The sequence below is a fragment of the Contarinia nasturtii genome, unplaced genomic scaffold (assembly GCF_009176525.2).
Source record: "Contarinia nasturtii isolate CC-2019 unplaced genomic scaffold, AAFC_CNas_1.1 Cnas_scaffold_3175, whole genome shotgun sequence".
Classification (NCBI taxonomy): Eukaryota; Metazoa; Arthropoda; class Insecta; order Diptera; family Cecidomyiidae; genus Contarinia; species Contarinia nasturtii.
In genome coordinates, this window is record NW_022200487.1 from 959055 (window position 1) to 976800 (window position 17746).

The 17746-nt window shown below is 32.0% G+C and overlaps 1 protein-coding gene across 1 annotated transcript in view; it reads left to right on the forward strand.

The window, feature by feature from the left end:
- Window positions 1-7040: 7040 nt before the first annotated feature.
- LOC116349844 (dynein heavy chain 3, axonemal) overlaps window positions 7041-17746 on the forward strand; it is a 29121-nt gene continuing 18415 nt past the window's right edge. Inside the window, exons 1-14 of the mRNA XM_031781445.1 lie at window positions 7041-7146; window positions 7217-7450; window positions 7567-7631; window positions 10819-10935; window positions 11010-11176; window positions 11332-11461; window positions 11634-11689; window positions 11754-11865; window positions 14554-14760; window positions 14988-15188; window positions 15327-15498; window positions 15762-15976; window positions 16191-16381; window positions 16591-16775. Coding sequence (XP_031637305.1) covers window positions 7041-7146; window positions 7217-7450; window positions 7567-7631; window positions 10819-10935; window positions 11010-11176; window positions 11332-11461; window positions 11634-11689; window positions 11754-11865; window positions 14554-14760; window positions 14988-15188; window positions 15327-15498; window positions 15762-15976; window positions 16191-16381; window positions 16591-16775 — 2158 coding nt within the window. The remainder of the gene's footprint in view (window positions 7147-7216; window positions 7451-7566; window positions 7632-10818; window positions 10936-11009; window positions 11177-11331; window positions 11462-11633; window positions 11690-11753; window positions 11866-14553; window positions 14761-14987; window positions 15189-15326; window positions 15499-15761; window positions 15977-16190; window positions 16382-16590; window positions 16776-17746) is intronic.

Consider the following 17746-nt stretch of genomic DNA (forward strand, 5'->3'; position numbering starts at 1 on the left):
GAATGTTATGTCCATCTCTCGCAGAATTTAATTTTGGTCTAGGTTCTGTTGCATACAAATAAAATGTACGTATTTCTGCGCGTTATTTAATTTAAATTCAAATGGCCAAGCAACAACTTATAATTATAGTTCATAAAAAATGAAGAGACTGCGATACACAATGCGAAAGGTTTCCTGAATAAAATTGTGAATGTGACTACGGCGACGACTGTTCAGTGTACACTGTGAGTAAAGTCAATAAATATGTTAAGCAAAATTATTTGGTAGTTTCATCGTTTAGTGCAGAACACCCTGGCCATTTAGGATCGATGTAAAATATTACACATCTGAGTACATTTTGATAGCTATATCACGCCATATAATTTAATATCGCACATTAAATTCGACCCTCTGGGGTATTTTTCACTCACTCATACTCTCATACAAAATTGTTTCCATACATTACTATTTTTTTTATAGAGTCGGTCGGTTTGAAATGAAAAGCGATATCACATGGTGTGCGTATGCCATTCGGTTCGGCCAACCATTCTAACCAAATTAAGTGTCAATTTAAACACAGTGCCTATGCTATCAATGTATTCCTCTCTATCGAAAATTTCGACAGAATTTTACAGTGCATTTACGATGACACCATCAGACACGAAATGAAATAGTTTTACGGTTACAAAAATGGTGAAAAAAAGGATTCTTATCTTCTAAATGGGAGAGTTCTTTTTTTGCATTGTCCATTTGTTGCAGGCTCAAAATGGATAATTTATATACAAGACAAACCATAATACACCACCGACTCTAACCACAAAGTGAGTCACATATCATTAAATTCAGACTTAAGAAAAGAAAGAAAAAGTAATAACGATTCTTCGATTGCCAAATGTAAGTTGCAATCAGTTTTGAGCTTGAACACCGGTTCAAAGAACCTTTCTTTCAATTTTAAAATAAGCGTAAAACTAAAATACATCTTTATTACCTTATCAAGCATAAAAACAGTATGTTTTCGAGTATATTTGTCTACGGCACAAATAAAATAGAGCCCGTCGTATAAAAATAGACCCATTGCATTGTAAATCAATATTAAATGAATTCCATTCGCTTTTATTTCATATACATTACATGAATAAACGAGAATAGCTTTCAAAATGCAATACCATTTGTCTTATGGATTTTGTCATCCATTATTTTGAACAGCGAATGAAAGAGACATACTGTACCACAGAGTATTTCTGTAACTGAATAGCTCTTTATATTTGAATAAAATAATATCAGTTTTGAGTGTGACGACTCTACTATGTTGTTTCTGTTAAATCACTTGTACAGTGACGTTTCATTGAAGAAACGCATTCATACACGTATCGCAATGCCGACACAAAATCGCTTTATGGAGGCTCCTTAATGTACAGCAAACATTGATGCACGCATATGTTTATTTAATATTCTGTTTGAATAGAAATGGCCTTCAATATAATGGTCGTCAAGGAGCTAAGCAAATTCTTCGCCTTCATTTAATATGCCACACCATCTTTATTTCGAAACATAATACACATATATATACACACATCTCCGCATTAAAACAAAAGAAAAGATTTTTTCGAGGTTCGAACACATATTCCTGAAATTATGAAAGCGTAAGGAAACAAAGTCGTCTGCATACAGTTTTATTACGCTATCACGTATCGCATACTCAGAATAATGCAACTTGAAACAAATACCAAATATACCGTGCAACATCGCCTCATAAAACATTTAAATAAACCCGAGAAGGCGATTGGGATCAATGTTGTATCTTCGATATAATACTTTGAATTTGAGTTAAGTCTTATGAGAAACTGTCTCGTGATAGTAGATCCTCGTAAAGGTATGAAAAGAATATCCTGTCTCTGAATTAGAAAGTAGTGAAACATATATATATTGGACTGATTGGAAACATCTTTCAATTCTTCACCTTCTTTCGTCAATCCATTTGAATGTTATTGCTTCGCTGATAATGATGTGTATCGTATTGCATTGTTTCGATTTGGTAAGCTTTTCTTAGTGGCGATGAATGAAATAATAATAAAACAAAGACCATCGAATTGGTTCGCATAGATCTAAAAGGCACGACATATTGTCTAAACAATGACGCATCGTTTTCATTTTCATCTTGTTCACTTTGGCCCGTTGTTTCTTAATTATTTACACAAATGATTTATTAAATTGCAAAAAGAATAGGCGGGCACCCCACGCATATGTGTTCTTAAAGTCTGCAGAAGAATGGAGATCTCGACAATCTTATTACAAGCGAAGAACATGTATCTTAAATTTTAATATATCTGCTACAAAGTCATTGTGGAACAACGGTCTGTTCCGTTGCTGCCAAATACAATCTGTGAGTGTCTACGAGTGTCTTGATGTGTGCGTATAAATTTACATTTGGTAGTCTAAGAACGTGTGCAAATTTACAAACGTTCTTGTAAAATGAACTGCCTTTTTGCGACTTTCAAAAAAAAATTGCCGTGCGTAAAAAGACGACTTTCCCTTCCAGTGAATAATTCATTTTACTGTCAGCTTTGCTGTGTCCTGGGAAAAACGCTCTTCGTTCGAAATTTTGTTTCATTTCTTTTAAACGATTTTTGTAAAACAGTCGTCAGGAAATGAATTGCGTTCGTCAAACGATCCTCAACCTCTTAGTCAAATGTTACTGTGAAAAAAGAGAAAAGTCCTAGCAATTTTCTTTTGGTTAATTTTCCATTTATTCATTATCATTACCATTTAAAACACTTGTTGATCATTTTTCGCCAGTTAAAATCATTATCGTCATTGGATCGTTGATTGTTATTCTAGAAATTCCAACACATCTTTAAAACATAAAATCTTCTCTTTCATTAAAATAAAATCAAATGTTCTATAATATTTTCACGGAAAATAAATAGTTTTACCCATAAAAAAATGCGACATTTTAAACTTTAACAACGATGCAATGAAGAAAAGACAAAAACAAGCACACCAACATTAGCTGTCTCGTTGTCCCAGTGATGTTTTGTGTCTTTGTGAATATGAAAATGTATATTATGGAAGCAAATCGTCAAAAAAAAAACACATTAAAATTACAAGTTGAATAGAATACGGCTATTGGCCAATTATTCTCAGTCGAATACAGAAGTATAGTTTTTTTTGCTTTCTCTTTATAATATATCGTACGTTTTTCTTTTGAGATTGCCGCAATGAAAAACTTTCACCCAAAAAAAACTTCGACCATTAATATCACAGACAATAGACTTCTCAACTTTGAAATGTTTGAATTTTCGGAAAGAAATAACAAAATTATGATAGCATCGCCGACGATTTGATTTTCCATGACCATTTTCAAGAGAAGCAAGCTCTCCGTATGTATACAACGACCACGTGGATGAATGTGGGAACTTTATTTTATTTTGTCGGATATCTGTCGACATTTTATAGCGTCTGTGTGTGAATTGTGAGATACAGACTATAGTCCATGAAAAACTATAGCCCGAGTGTCATAAAAGTCGCATATAAAACACATTATGCAGATATTATTACTATTGTTATTAAAATTATGTTCGTGCGATGCGCGGTATATTTGATACACCCAATTCATATGCAAAACAACTTTTGTACGTCATTCGCTTCAACGCTCGCTCTGTATAAAACGCACAAGATCGAATGAAAATATAAAATTGACAAAAAAATGTTTAACATATGATTTGGAAAATATAAAGTGAAAACAACTGAAAGCCATATAATTCTGTATATGTTCAGAAAGCTTATAATAATGTCTATTTTGCACATAGACTAATGAATATTTTCGATAAATTTATGTTTTGTCTTGGAGCAAATGTGTAAATAGAAACGATGTTTTTGGTAATACAAACTTAACCACTTTTCCACACAATTTATTTTGAGTTACGAACTTGATTACGAGGATATATAATGTTGGAAATTATCCCGAATTGGGTGATTTACATCCGTCGCCCAAACGATAATGAATTAAATATTTTTTAGCGTTTACAAATTTTTGGTTTAATGACTCCCTCATTTTTGATGAGAGGAATCTCCAATTTGCTATATTTAATATTTTTACCTTTAATTTGTTCTGTTGGTTTTTAGCTGCATATCTTTCTTTGCTTTATTGAATAAAATATTTTTAAAATGCATTTGAATTTCAAATGGCAAAGCTTCTGCAAACATTGAAAAAGGTGAATTGAATGGCATTCAACCTTATTAAAGTTTGATTGATGAAGTCAATTTAAATACTTTTTGGAGAAAGAGACTTCTATTCTCAAGTTGAATGGAAATATCCCGGAAAAAAGCATATCCACATATTTCAAATGAATGAGTTCCTTCTATTTTCTTTAATTTATTTTTAATATATTCCGTCATTTTGACTTGTATCGAAAAATTCTACATTGATGCATAGTGAGTAAGAAAATTGAAAATACCAATGCACTTTTGATATTATTATTTATTGAAAACGTTTTATGAAAATACATAATAAAATGTCATTGAGTCAATAGCGTATATGCCGTGGATATTCCAAGGAAATGTGCATTTTTTATGAATCCAAAAGGTACTTCGTTTGTCGAATAGCCATTGCATTTTGTGATATATAGTACTATATACTTTTCTCAATGTTGATACACCGAAAAAGATGAGAAGCTTTCGTTGAGAATGAGAGACGAGGAAAGATAAAGAAAAAGACTGACAATCATCATTTATTTGAGCAACATGACAAGCTATTCAAGATAACATCATATTCTGAAGGCATTAAAGATGTATGACGATGCTAGATACAGTAGTACATTTGTATAAATGACTGGGGAATTGAAAACCAATGTGAATATGTCTTTTCATCGCAAAAAGTACCGATAACTGACGTATTCAAAGACCAAAATACTTTACAGACAGTCAGTCGACAAATAATATTTGCCTCTTTCGCTTCAGTTCCGCAAATTCTTGTTTCACTTTAAGTTTCACTGCTAAAAGTCAAACAAAAATCAACCGAATTTGCTTCTTCTTATTCTTGTCATACTTTTCGTGTGTTTTATGCAATGATTCATTTCAAGTTATCTGGTTTTATTTATGCGCGATTTAAGATCCAATGTGCCAAAAAATGTACAAGCTAACCAAGCATAACCCAAAATGAATAACATTTTCAAACATCATTCCCAGTCGAATATGTCGATTGATTCTTATTCGTAGTAAAATTGAAACTAATATAAGTTCTACAGTAATGGACCATTACTAATGGTCAAAAGTGGTTTGACACAAATACTCAAACGTGCATCGAGAGATAAGTATCGTTTCTTGCCACTCCAAAAAGAGTTAATTTCTAAATATCCCGAGCACAATGCTTATTCACTACATCATATCAACTGGACTTCTGAATTTACCTTTTTATTGATTTGATTCGGATATCGGTATGCAAGCCAAATATTTTTCTGCTGACAAACTTGAAAATTGCATTCGGAATTTCGAACAACGATACCAACAGAACTCTATTTGTATATCATTATTATCTACTTCACATATTCATATTCTCCCCTACCAAATCAGTTTATTTGTCAGTCTCTAGAGATCGCAAAATACATATGTCAATTGAAAATGGGAAATATGTCGAACCAAACGAATAAAGATAAAGAAAGAAAATATACGCTACGCACATTTTACAGTGTACACTGTACATTAAAAACATATTTTCAAAATTATTTATTGCAGTTGATACTGCTAAATTATGCAAAAATTGTTTGTCGTACATGAACACAAAATATACTGTTCACATTCTACAATGGACTCATGCACAGTATTGGGGATGACACTACAGAAACACACGCCAACCAATACATTTTGTAACAGAGCACATACATTCGAAAAATGTGTCTTCGTTTTGCGGGCGCACGTACCGAGCAAAGGAGAGAGAAATTCATGTTTCATTGCGACACCGTATGAATGGCAAATCATGCTACCAAAACCAATACTAACGTGCAGCAAATGAATATTACGATTTTATTTTTTGTCGAGTTTTTTTTTAAACCGAACCAATTTATATAATGAGTTTTAGCATAAGTATACAACTGTGTAAAGAAACAAGTCATAAAATTTTCGACATCAAGGCAAACATAATTCGATGTTTTTTTTATGATGATGTACTTTGGATAAAAAAAATAAATATGAATGACATTTCGTTAGAACAGCATCGAAAAATGTTCAAATGTTGATATAAAATGTCGAAGTAAATCCTTTTTATTTGTGGGTAGAAAATTCAAAAAATATATTTTTTAATATGTAACAAAAAAAATGTGATTCATACTGATACAAATTATAGTTGATTCCAAAAATTCAAAGGCTATTTAAAAATTCAGAAGGAAATAATATTTCCACTTGTATGTAAAACTCTGAAAATGGTAAAAATGGCTGATTTCAGCCCAACTTCGCCCTAAAATGTATTCTTATTGTCACGTTCTAACAAGTCAATACCATTTTAATGCTATCCTTTTCACAGTATTTCAAGCTGATTTCAAACACCTTTGCAGCTTTGAACACCATGTACTATGAAGTATTTGTAAGCTTGAAAATGCACTTTTCGTATTATTTGCTTTCCCAAGCACTTTAAAGTCATACCATGTCATTGTTGTCATATTAAAACATGGAGCACTATTTCAAAGTGTTTCAATGTGAGTAATGGAGTTAGCACTTTATTTTTCAAACAGTCACGCTCGTTGCCATTCAACAAATAAATACATTTGCAATTCAACAGAGGTTGCCCTGGCCACCAAAAATCATTTATGAGTGTTCGTTAGCAACGTATATTTTTTATTTTGTTTACAAACCGGCTTATTGTGTCTACTTTTCTTTGATGATTTTAGACATCGATTGACTATCATTTACATACTATAAAATATTTTTATTTTATCTACAAAATATATTTACTTGGTTTTTGGTTTCGATTGTGCAGTTATTAATTATAGTTTAATTAAAATAAAAGTGAAATTCCAAAAGTAATATTCTAATTCAGGATGCCATTGAAGGTAAAATCAAAAGTAAAAATGAATTTTCGTCACAATCGTGAGGAGCTGCCCTTTTATAAGCTTGTGCATTCATTTGATGAACTGCCGTTAGATCCAGTGAAACCTTTTATACTTGAGAAAATACGTGAGTACTTATATAATAGATGTATAATGTATATCTACGGTTAAATGATAAAATTGAAAATCTCTGCCAGAAAAATTGCGAATGAGTCAGTCTTCTCTGTTTGCAACGGATTTAAATTTATGTTCATACGATGTAAATGAAAGTTGTGTTCCAAAAACCTTGACGACTACCAGCCATAAAAAAATAAGTGACTCACGGTTGATGCCAAGTGTGAAAACTATGGCTCCAATAAAAACAGCAACGGATATGACCAAAGGATATGACTGGTCATGGCTTGAACTTGATATGACCGATTGCGAAAATGGTAAGTAAAAAGATTGTAGTTATGCAAACAATTCATAAATTTTAAAATAAGCTTAGAACAACTTTCTTTTCTCAAAGTTAACATAAAAACTGTCTAAAAACGTTTAATTTCCGCAGCTTTGTATGTTAACCATTCAATGAATGTAACCATTCAACTAAAGAAATTGTGCAATGAACAACGCGTAAAAAATTTGAAACGCAATACCCGGATTTTGACGACGCTTAAGTATGGAAAACGAAAGAGGAAAACAACGGGTAAGAAAATTAGGTATATTCGTCCTTCGTTCGCCGGTCTCGGCAGTAAAAATAACTGATACCAAACTATATATAATTCAAGATGCACCTGATACAGGTGCTTCGCATAGAGAATACCTATAATCCATTTGGATATAAATATATTGGAAAATGCACATAATCTCTTTTCCACCCATAGCGAGTGCAGTGTTGCCATTTTATGGTGTGCCTTCATTTATTTATTTATATTTACCCAAATCCAATCCCAAATGCTTGATTGTCACATGGCGCCTTTTTCCGCGAAGCTATTCAAGTGGAAACAATCTTATTACTAGATCAGAAGATCTCCTTGCAGCCCAATGTGATTTTACAAGACAGCATATTTATGACATTAATCTTGTTGGATTGAAAAATTTTATTAGCTTGTTGCGGATTTGTATTTAATTTATTTTTGGTTTTTTGTTATTGCCTTATATGTATTGACACTGGAAAAATGTTATTGTTAGTAAAATGTATAAAGTTCAATCTTGTGTAAGCTACACAGCATACAAGTATTACCACTACTACTATTAAGTGCAATGTGTGAGAACATTTTCACAATGAGTTTCTGATTACACAGTGTTTATGTTTATTCCGCGCGTAATAAATATTTGTTCTTTATTCTTGACGTATCCAAAAATCGCACAGTGACAGCAAAAAGCGGGAAAAATACTTACATGCGATACTATGTCCCATACAAACCAGGAGATGAATTCAAGCATCGAACACCAGAAGGTGAATAATTTTCATTTCCAAATATTTATAAGAGATAAATTTTTTGTTTTCAACATACCAATTTCAATAAAAAACAAATCCAGAACGTCAACGTGAATTAAAGCGAATAAGTAACATGATCGATGACATTATAGCAAGTAAATGGAGCCAAACTAATGAAAAAACCAAGCTAAATGTAAGACTTCAGAATTGTGATATACGGCATATTTTTAATTTTTTCTTTTTATTTTTTGTTTCAATGAAAAAAAAATTTCAACAACATAAAAATGTTATTCATTTATGTCATATAGTTCGATGATAATTTACATTTTACAGAATTCACAGCGAAAAACTGAGAGGAAAGTCGTCAAGCCTTGCAAAAATCATAAATCACTAACTAATGAAGAGTTTTTGATTAGTTTAAAAATGAAAGAAAAACGGTAAAAGAATTAACCTGAGTTTTTTCCTTGGAAATCTTTTGCTCTGAGAATCCAGGACTGATTTAGTCGCTTGTTGCTTTATTTTTTGGTTATAAACTTCTCTATTATATTAACTGTGGTTCTTTACACAATTTTTATGCTCGAAAAAGTTATAAAAAAGTGACTAAGGATGAACGTAAAAAAGTTGATACTGTTGTTTTTTCTTTCGTTAACTCTCGTTCTTGCACGCACAAAAAAAATATGCTGTGTCGAATCTGATGGACGGAATACCTGTGGTCGTTGCAATGTATAAAAACGACAACTTTTCTGTTTTATCTACGGAAAATCTATGCGATTCAATGGCGCTCAATGGATGTCGAATGAATGAAAAATTGATGTAATCTGTTGTGTTGTCTACGATTTTTCACCACCACCCGATCAGTATCTTTCAAGCGATGCAATGTCTGCAACCTGTAGATCCAGACGCTCAAAAATGCTACATCCTTAAGAAACACGAGCTACATCTTCAACAAGCAATCAAATTATTTTCATTGGACATGCAACAAAAGAGCATCCATCTTTCCAAACATGTAAATCTCTTGTGCCTTTTTCTTTACTTACTGTCATATAATTTCCATGCCATTCAGTGATTTGGGTTCTTTTTGACATTAGTATAAGCCGTAAAATAGGTGATACGCTTCATTCATATACTAACTAAATCTAGTTTAAGATTAATTTGTTAATTCAATAGAGAGGAAGTTTAATTTTTCAGTTGTTTTTGTGGAAAAATATTGACTTGTGTGAATATTAGTAATATTAGTTTGATGAGTATCGACCACCGAGTTAAATAAGGCACATACTTTTGTTTCTTTTAATTACTTGAAAGAAAAAAAATGTTTGCTCTAACATTAAATAACATTTTTCCTTGTCATCTTATATGTGCGCCATTCAAGCAACACATAAACCATATAAAAACAACATTTTGCATTAACCCACTTTATAAATAATTTATTCGAAAAAAAAAATCGAAAATAAATAATTCAAGAGAATTGATGTTGAATTATAAAACAATGCCATGTCTTTGTAAATTCCAGTTTGGCAAACATTTTGCGTGAATCTATTTTCAATATATGGTTGATTTCTTTGCATTATGTCCCTTTTTGTTATTTGCAGCAGCAATTTGTCGGTCGACAAATAAATCGTTGATCGTAACAAAATTGCTTGAGATAAACTTTTTTTCTGTTTTTTTTTCTTGTTCTTTTGTTCGGTTGTGTGCCGTGGCAAAGTCTAATGCCAAAAACGAAGAGAAAAAGAAAAAAAGGATGACAGGTTAATCCGAATATTATATGAACGAGTTTCAGGGTCCAAACAATCGAATAAGCTTTTGGCGTCTGTCTGAAAAAGGATTGTATGCGTCCGTATTTCAAAAACTATTTATGTTTTTTTCCTTTTCTCGATTGAGAGTTTTACCTTTTTTATATACCATTTCCACTTTCTCCAATAGCAATGAAAATTTATGCGCAACCTAGTCCCCAAACGAAGATCGGGGCAGCATAAAAAGGTTTTCAATTTTATGTACACTACAATTATAGTGTATTTTCAATAGAGATTAGATTATCATTGTGTGGAAGATGTCATGCGAATAGAATTGGGCGAGTGTGTTTTTGACAACGAAACAACAAAACTAATATCCAATGAAAATCTGATGGTATTTTTCGATTGCGTTAAACTTGAGTCCAATATGTTTCTTTTTAAATTTAAGAAATTTACATACCATTATAAAAAGTGTGTAGTGTACAGTGTATTGAAAACCAATTTAACTAACAGCACATTTCTTTACTTTGTTACTTCTGTTTAGAGCATTCTTTAACAAACCATTAAACAAATGTTCAGCATTTTTAAGCATTAAAAAATAGTTTCGATTTATATTATGTTCACCAGAAAAATTGAAACACTTTTACAGATTGCAGTAACAATGCTTGAACGATATCCAACGCATTTGATAATCAAAACATTGCCGAGAATCGATCGAAACCGACCCTACTTACGAGAAGCACACAAATTTATTAAACGTGAAAAGGTATAAATGTTTCGGTTTTATCTCTCTTTCATTTGATTGTAGATTTTTGAAGATTATTGATTATTTTGCACTAGAATTCTTGGCCCAAGATCAACAGTGAATTAATTCTGGTGAACTATTTGTTCAATGCAAAAAATCAAGTGAAGGAAAATGAAGCAATTTTGATTGTTATTTTATTGTTGGATTTGCAAGAAGATTTTCGTATGGCTATCAAACGGTCAACATTAAAAATTTTATTGAGGTGGGTGAATATTTTTATTTCTTAAAAAATATGTTTAATTCGAAAATCATCACATAATAATTATGTTATGTATATTCTTAAGCTAATTTTATGCAGTATATTGCATTAATTCAAACAAAATAAGATAATTATTATTAATACGCTATATTCGACAGTTATTCGGATCAGAGAAAGCATTTAAAGCTAGAAATGGATCCAAATTTGTTGAGCTTTCCTGTTGCAACGATACGTGGCCCCGTTTCATGGAAATGTAATTTTCAATTGGCCACTAATCGTTTGGACCAGGTAGGATGTGTTTTGTACATATTTTTTACATTCAGTTCGAATTGTGAAACTTTGTAACAAAAAATACACATCATAAAAAAATTATTATTGATATTTTCAATTCAAAATTTTAGTTTTGGTTGTTCAATTACTTGTTCATAAATATCAATAACGAAAGTTTTTGTTTAACCAGGTGTTAATGGTAACCCATCCCGTTTTACAAGCGTTGAATTATTTGTGGTATGAACTGTAAGTATGAATGGGAAATTTATGTGAATCATTGAATTAATTTTGTTCTATGTGTCTTTCTCAGATACGATAGTTTCATTGTGTTCGATACAAAGAAATGCTATGATAGTAAAATTCCGTTACATTTTGATGTTTTGACCGAATTGGTGCATAATTGCTGTATGATAGCCAGAGACGTAAGTATATTAAAAGGTTCTTCTTTTTCGAATAATTTACCACAATTTCAAACCGAAGTCAGAATGGATGATGATAAAATGTGACCATGTGATCAAATCATTCTTTGTGAAGCAACCAAACCACAAATTAAAAGCATCGACATTTTACAGCCATACTCTTCAATACTTTCACATTGTCACATATAGTATATGAAGTGACTGTATTTTATTGAGTGAAATGAACCGAAAATACGACATAATCGAAGTAATTTCGTGTTGAAAATGAAGTTTGTTTGTTAAAATTCTTAGCATAAATTAATATCGCACCGGCTACATTCACCCATTCTCTAACGTCTATTCTCAAACTAAATTTTAGCAAAGCAGCAAATTTAAAGAGCACAATTATCATATGTATGCTTATGCTGATGTGTTGTCTGGTGGGTGCACCATTGAGATGCTTTATATTCATTTTATAGCATGTACTTGCATTTAGTGTCACACACGATATGCATTTCTCATGCACGGCATCTATTTTGCATCCGAATATTCTTCAAAACAGAACTTAATGACTCGAATAATGAACTAGCTGAACGTGTATGTATTGTATATATATACAACATACATACATGCTAACCAGTTTTTCGTTTATATTCTATCATCATGCTTACAACGAGAATGCTCTGAATGGATATTCAAGTTGAAATCAGTGTTCTGTGCTCCTTTCGAAATTTACGCAAGTGCATATAGTTTTATATATATTTATTATCTATATAATTATTATTTATAGCATTCCAAAAATTCATTGCATAACTGGTTGTTATTCAATAGTTCTCTTCTTTCAGGCACTTTTGGACATTTCTTGCAATAGCGTTGCTAACACCGGTTGGTATTGCAACAAAAGCTTGGCGTCTCTCACTCTCTGCGTGTTTCTCTACTTAGTTTATAGGGCCGCTGTCAACGTCGTTTCATCTACCTCTGAAGTTTATTTTGAAAAGCATCCTTTCATCAAAATTTTCTAAACCATGATGTTGCTGGCCAATGAGTTCTCGTTCGTCTGAGTTCTTGTTTGTTTGCCCGTTGGGAACGGCTTTTGTCTACTTTTTGAAAGAGTACGGTTTCATGTTGCAATGTGAAACTTGGGCATTTTCTAATTGTGTAAATGTTTTGGAATTTCTCACAACAGTGAGGAAAAATCAACTTATTCAAATAGTTGACGTTAAGTAGCTAATGTTTCGTAAAGTTTTCGGCTTTCGATTCTTTACAAAAGTATCAAATTGAATGTCAAATAAACTGTTTTGGGTATGTGATCAGAAGGAAAACAGACTTATCAACACGAACACATTTCAACCATTAGCCGAAAATTATCGGACATTCAAGCTAAGTTCACGAATCGAAATTCAACGATTCAAAACATTTCTCATGCTATAAAGTTTCATCTCAAATTATTTTATTTTTCTCGATGTCACTTATAGATGATAAAACGAAAATATTTCATCAACAAGACCACAAATTGCCGTTCGTTTGTTTGATGTTTAAAGTAAAACAAAAATTAATAGTCTCGATCACTTTCATAATTTTCAATGAGAAAAAAGTATTAGCATATAAGAAAATGAAAGGAAAATTAAACATGGATGAGAAGATTAACATCGATCATCGGTACGTTACATAATGATAAGAAGCGATTTGCATTCGCTGAACAAACGCTTGTCAATTCAATGGCATCATATTTAAATCATAATCATTTACGATTTTTCGAATATTATAGGTCATACATTTCCGAGTAATAGAAAGAAATGCGGAGAAATGTGCAAAAAATGATATAAAACAAAAAAAAGTAAATGGAAAAAAGTCTGTTTCAAATAATACCTCTTCGATGAAGTTTTATCTCTTGCAAAGGGTATAGAAAAAAAAATAATACCGTCATGGATAATTTTCTTTTTCAATTATCATGAATGACAGTATTACAATGGTAGAAATCAAGAAGCAAAAACGAAATTTCTACCCAAAACCGACTTACAGATGGAAAAGAGGCATAATCATGCTTCTTATTGTCTAGTCAACAATGAATGAATGTACCGACAAGAGATGGCCAACCAAAATATATCAGAAAGAATCTTATTGTGTGTTTTGAGTTCAAGAAAATGAATACAACATTTCAGAGAAAAAATGACTTCAAAGATTTTGAATTTTGATTCAATTCAATCGAATTCAATATGAATGCCATATTATTCAGCATCGATTGATTTTGTGAACGATTTGGAAACTTGGGCGTTCTTGTTCGTTAGTAATTTTTGGAGTCTTTCCGCTATGAATTTTTTCTCATTTTATTGCTTCATATGAATGGAAAATGACGTTATTGAGGAAGTAAGTGACTTGTATGTACCATTGTGAGAAAATATTTAAAAATACTACCCGATTTTTTTCTCCCATTTATCCTATTCCTTATTATTATTTTTTATTTCGTTCTTTTTCTACTTCATCTCAATGCAAGATATAAATATGATTATTTGTGTATTCGATGGGCATCATTGAGACTAAGCCCGTAACCGAAAGCAATTTCATTCGTCCCGAAGTTGCATTGAGTGTATGTGTGTGTGTGTGTGTGTGTGTGTGGGCATGCGATTTACTAACGTTTTTTTCTTTTTTATTTTCGTAATCTTTTCGTGTATTGAATATGTCTTCTTGAATTGTGCTTTTATTCTTTATCAGATTCTGATGAACGACTGGTTGCCTCGATGTGCTGATTTGGTAGACACTATGATCGATTATTGGAAAAATTTGGTGCCAATGAAATCAAAAGACGGAGGTCGCGCTGCTATTCTTTTCCGTTGTATTCATGCACTGATGTCGAAGCATTTGCAACAACTTATCAAACGCAGCATTGACCATTTTTACAATGCTCTTATCATTTATAAGGTGAGACGATATCAACGATAAATTCCATTGAATTTTCAATATTTTCTGGCAAATATGCATTCCTTTAAATACAGAATAAAGAATTGTGTATTTGCCACGCCATAATAAAAGTTAAATTGACACTTGGTATTTGTTTTTATTGTGGGATTTGAATTATTTGATTTTTATTTTTGTTGAAAAAAAAAATGAAAACTGACGACACTTATATACACGCGACTCAAAATCAGGAAGGAAATGAAGTCGATAAATACGATTTAAATCATCCAAAATTGATATATCGCCCATTTATGACGCTTTATATAATGGCAGTTGGAAAATTTTATGACAATTTCCATGATTTACCACCAACTAAGCAAAACCACTTTAATTTATATAATAATGACGATGAAGACGATCCAACCATTTCGTCGAATAATCCAATGCCAAAGGTTTGTCACTTTTGTAGATACTTAAAATGATTGCTTTCTGCGATTGGATGGCGTAATTCAATTTTTGAAAATTGATTTAATGCCATTGGAACGAATTGCGTGGTATTGGATAATCGAGAATTTTTAACATTTTTACAGACGAATACAACCGTTAGTCTAACGAGCGAATCAATGTTTGTGCTCAAGGAAAGCGGAAAGCTATTTATCAAGCCGTACATTGAAGAACTACCCGAACTATTTGTCAGTTATTTTAAAGAAATTCTTCGGGTTGGTTACAATATTCCGCGTCTTGAATATTATATGTCACAAGGTAATCAGTCACATTTTAGTATGTAAGAGACTGAGCTTTTTTTGAATGGTTTTGACTAGTGTCTCATCAATAAAATTCTAATTAAAAATAAATTCACTTCGAATTGCAATTTAAACGAGTCGGTATTTCGTTTTGTCGGTTCTGAGTTTCAATTAATCAGTGTGTTAATTTTTTTTTTTTTTACAAAAATAAAATACTGATATTGATTTTTTTTGTCGTCTCTCTGTCTGTCTGCATAAATGACAATTCAATACGTGTTTTAGATGCTGAACAATTTGGCCAATTGCATGTTATCGATGAGAGTCATGTCGATATGTTGCGACTGTATGAGAATGTACGCGAAATTGTAGAGGTGAATCAACCGGGACCAAGAATATACCTCTATCCAATTTATACGTATTATTCTTCATTATTGTCCGATAAAATTAAATTGATGACAGAGCGTATTTTCGAGCAGGACCTAATTCCGAAATTGCCGGTAAAACTGAATACTATTGCCGCTTGAACACAGTTTGTGAGAAAAATAGTGGAAAAAAATGCCAATTAAATTAGCGCATTCAATGGAAACAAATCAAATTTCCACTGACAATTGCCATTTTCAATTATGTTTCAATGATCGTTTAAAAACGAAGAAGCAATTTATTTCAAAATTAATTTCTATTTTTTTCTCTCGCTCTCTATCGCATACGTAGAAATTCATTTCGTTCATGGAAAAAGTGGATGCTGTTATTGATGAAAGTTTCTTCCTTGCCGATTATGTTGCATTGAATTTGTTTATGTTAGATTGTCGTTGTTTAAACAAAGTCATTATTACGCTGCTGCATGAAATCAAAAATATTGTTACCGATTACTTCAAGGCGTTGAATCAAAAAGAAAATCGACGGTACGTAAACACATTGAACACAGAATGATATTTGTCGATACGAGAACTTTATCGATCAATAAATAATTCAAGAAGCTGAATTTAAAGTTTCCAGACAAAAATGAAATCGTATCGCAATTAATTTTGTTTCGAAAATACGTTGTCAGTGTACGAAGATGTGTTGATTTTAACTTATCAGTGTTGTTGTTTTTCTCCATTTCTTTTCCCAGTATTTGCGATGAATTCGAAGAGATGTCGATGTGTGCCGGTGAACGACCGAAAGAAACGGAAGAAGTAGTTGCACTGCAGAACTACTTGACAGAATGCAAAGAAGAGCGCATCGTTAAACTCAAGGATGAAATTAAGAAGGCAGCTGAACGTGTTATTTTTCTACTGTATCATGCTCAGCTTGATGGTAAATCACTACTTAAACTCAATAGATACGTCAATATCGCAGCAACGATATATATTCAGAGGAATTTAATTTTTTTTCATCTTCTCCAATGAACGGCACTCTTTTCTGGATAAATCTTTCAAATTTAATAAGAAAACATGAACTGTTTTCGCCAAATTAAGGACCATGATAAATAGAAACTGTATGTCGTTGAAAATGTTGGTATTCTGATAAATAGATGATACTTCAGCATAAGAAATCCACTTGAAAAGAAGTAAAATTCTTGAAATCTGTTTTCTTCAATCGCAAAAGACAAGTATGCTGCATTAATTTTCAATCGGTCCATTAAGACTTCGGAGCATCATTTGAACGATTACATTACGTGAGGGAGCGTTAAACAGAGAAATTTTCCGTGAAACTTGTGAAGTGTGATAATATTCACATGTGAAAGTGCACAACTATTGCAAAGCAACGTCAATTGTGTAATCTAACTGAATTTCGGCTGGTGTATTACTTCCTCAGTACCATTAAAACTTGCAAACAAATACTCCCATTAACAAAAACAGATTACTTCCGAAAGCGAAAATAATTTTTCGCAATGTTCTCCATGGTTGTTTTATTCAACATTTAGTTTATTGCTTATTGTTTTCTCATGGATGCAGCGTTCTCTCGTGCCCTCAATTTTTCTTCTTCTTTTAACTTTGTGCACAACTTAAAGCTTCTACATTCAACGATGTATACATGATCTGACAAATAACAAAACCCTATTTCACTCTTTCTTTTTCTGTAATTATTTCACACGAATAATTTGCAAGGGATTTATGCTTGTCTGTTCTTCACACATTTTGTTTGCTGCTTCGATAGGCACCGGAGTATCATTGTGGTTTTGCTTTCTTCTTCTTCCCTTCGTCTTGCTCCCTGATTCTCACTCATTCACTCGAAAAGCTAGTACAAGTGAAGTAAGATGTTCAACCAAAGTCTTTTCCTTATTA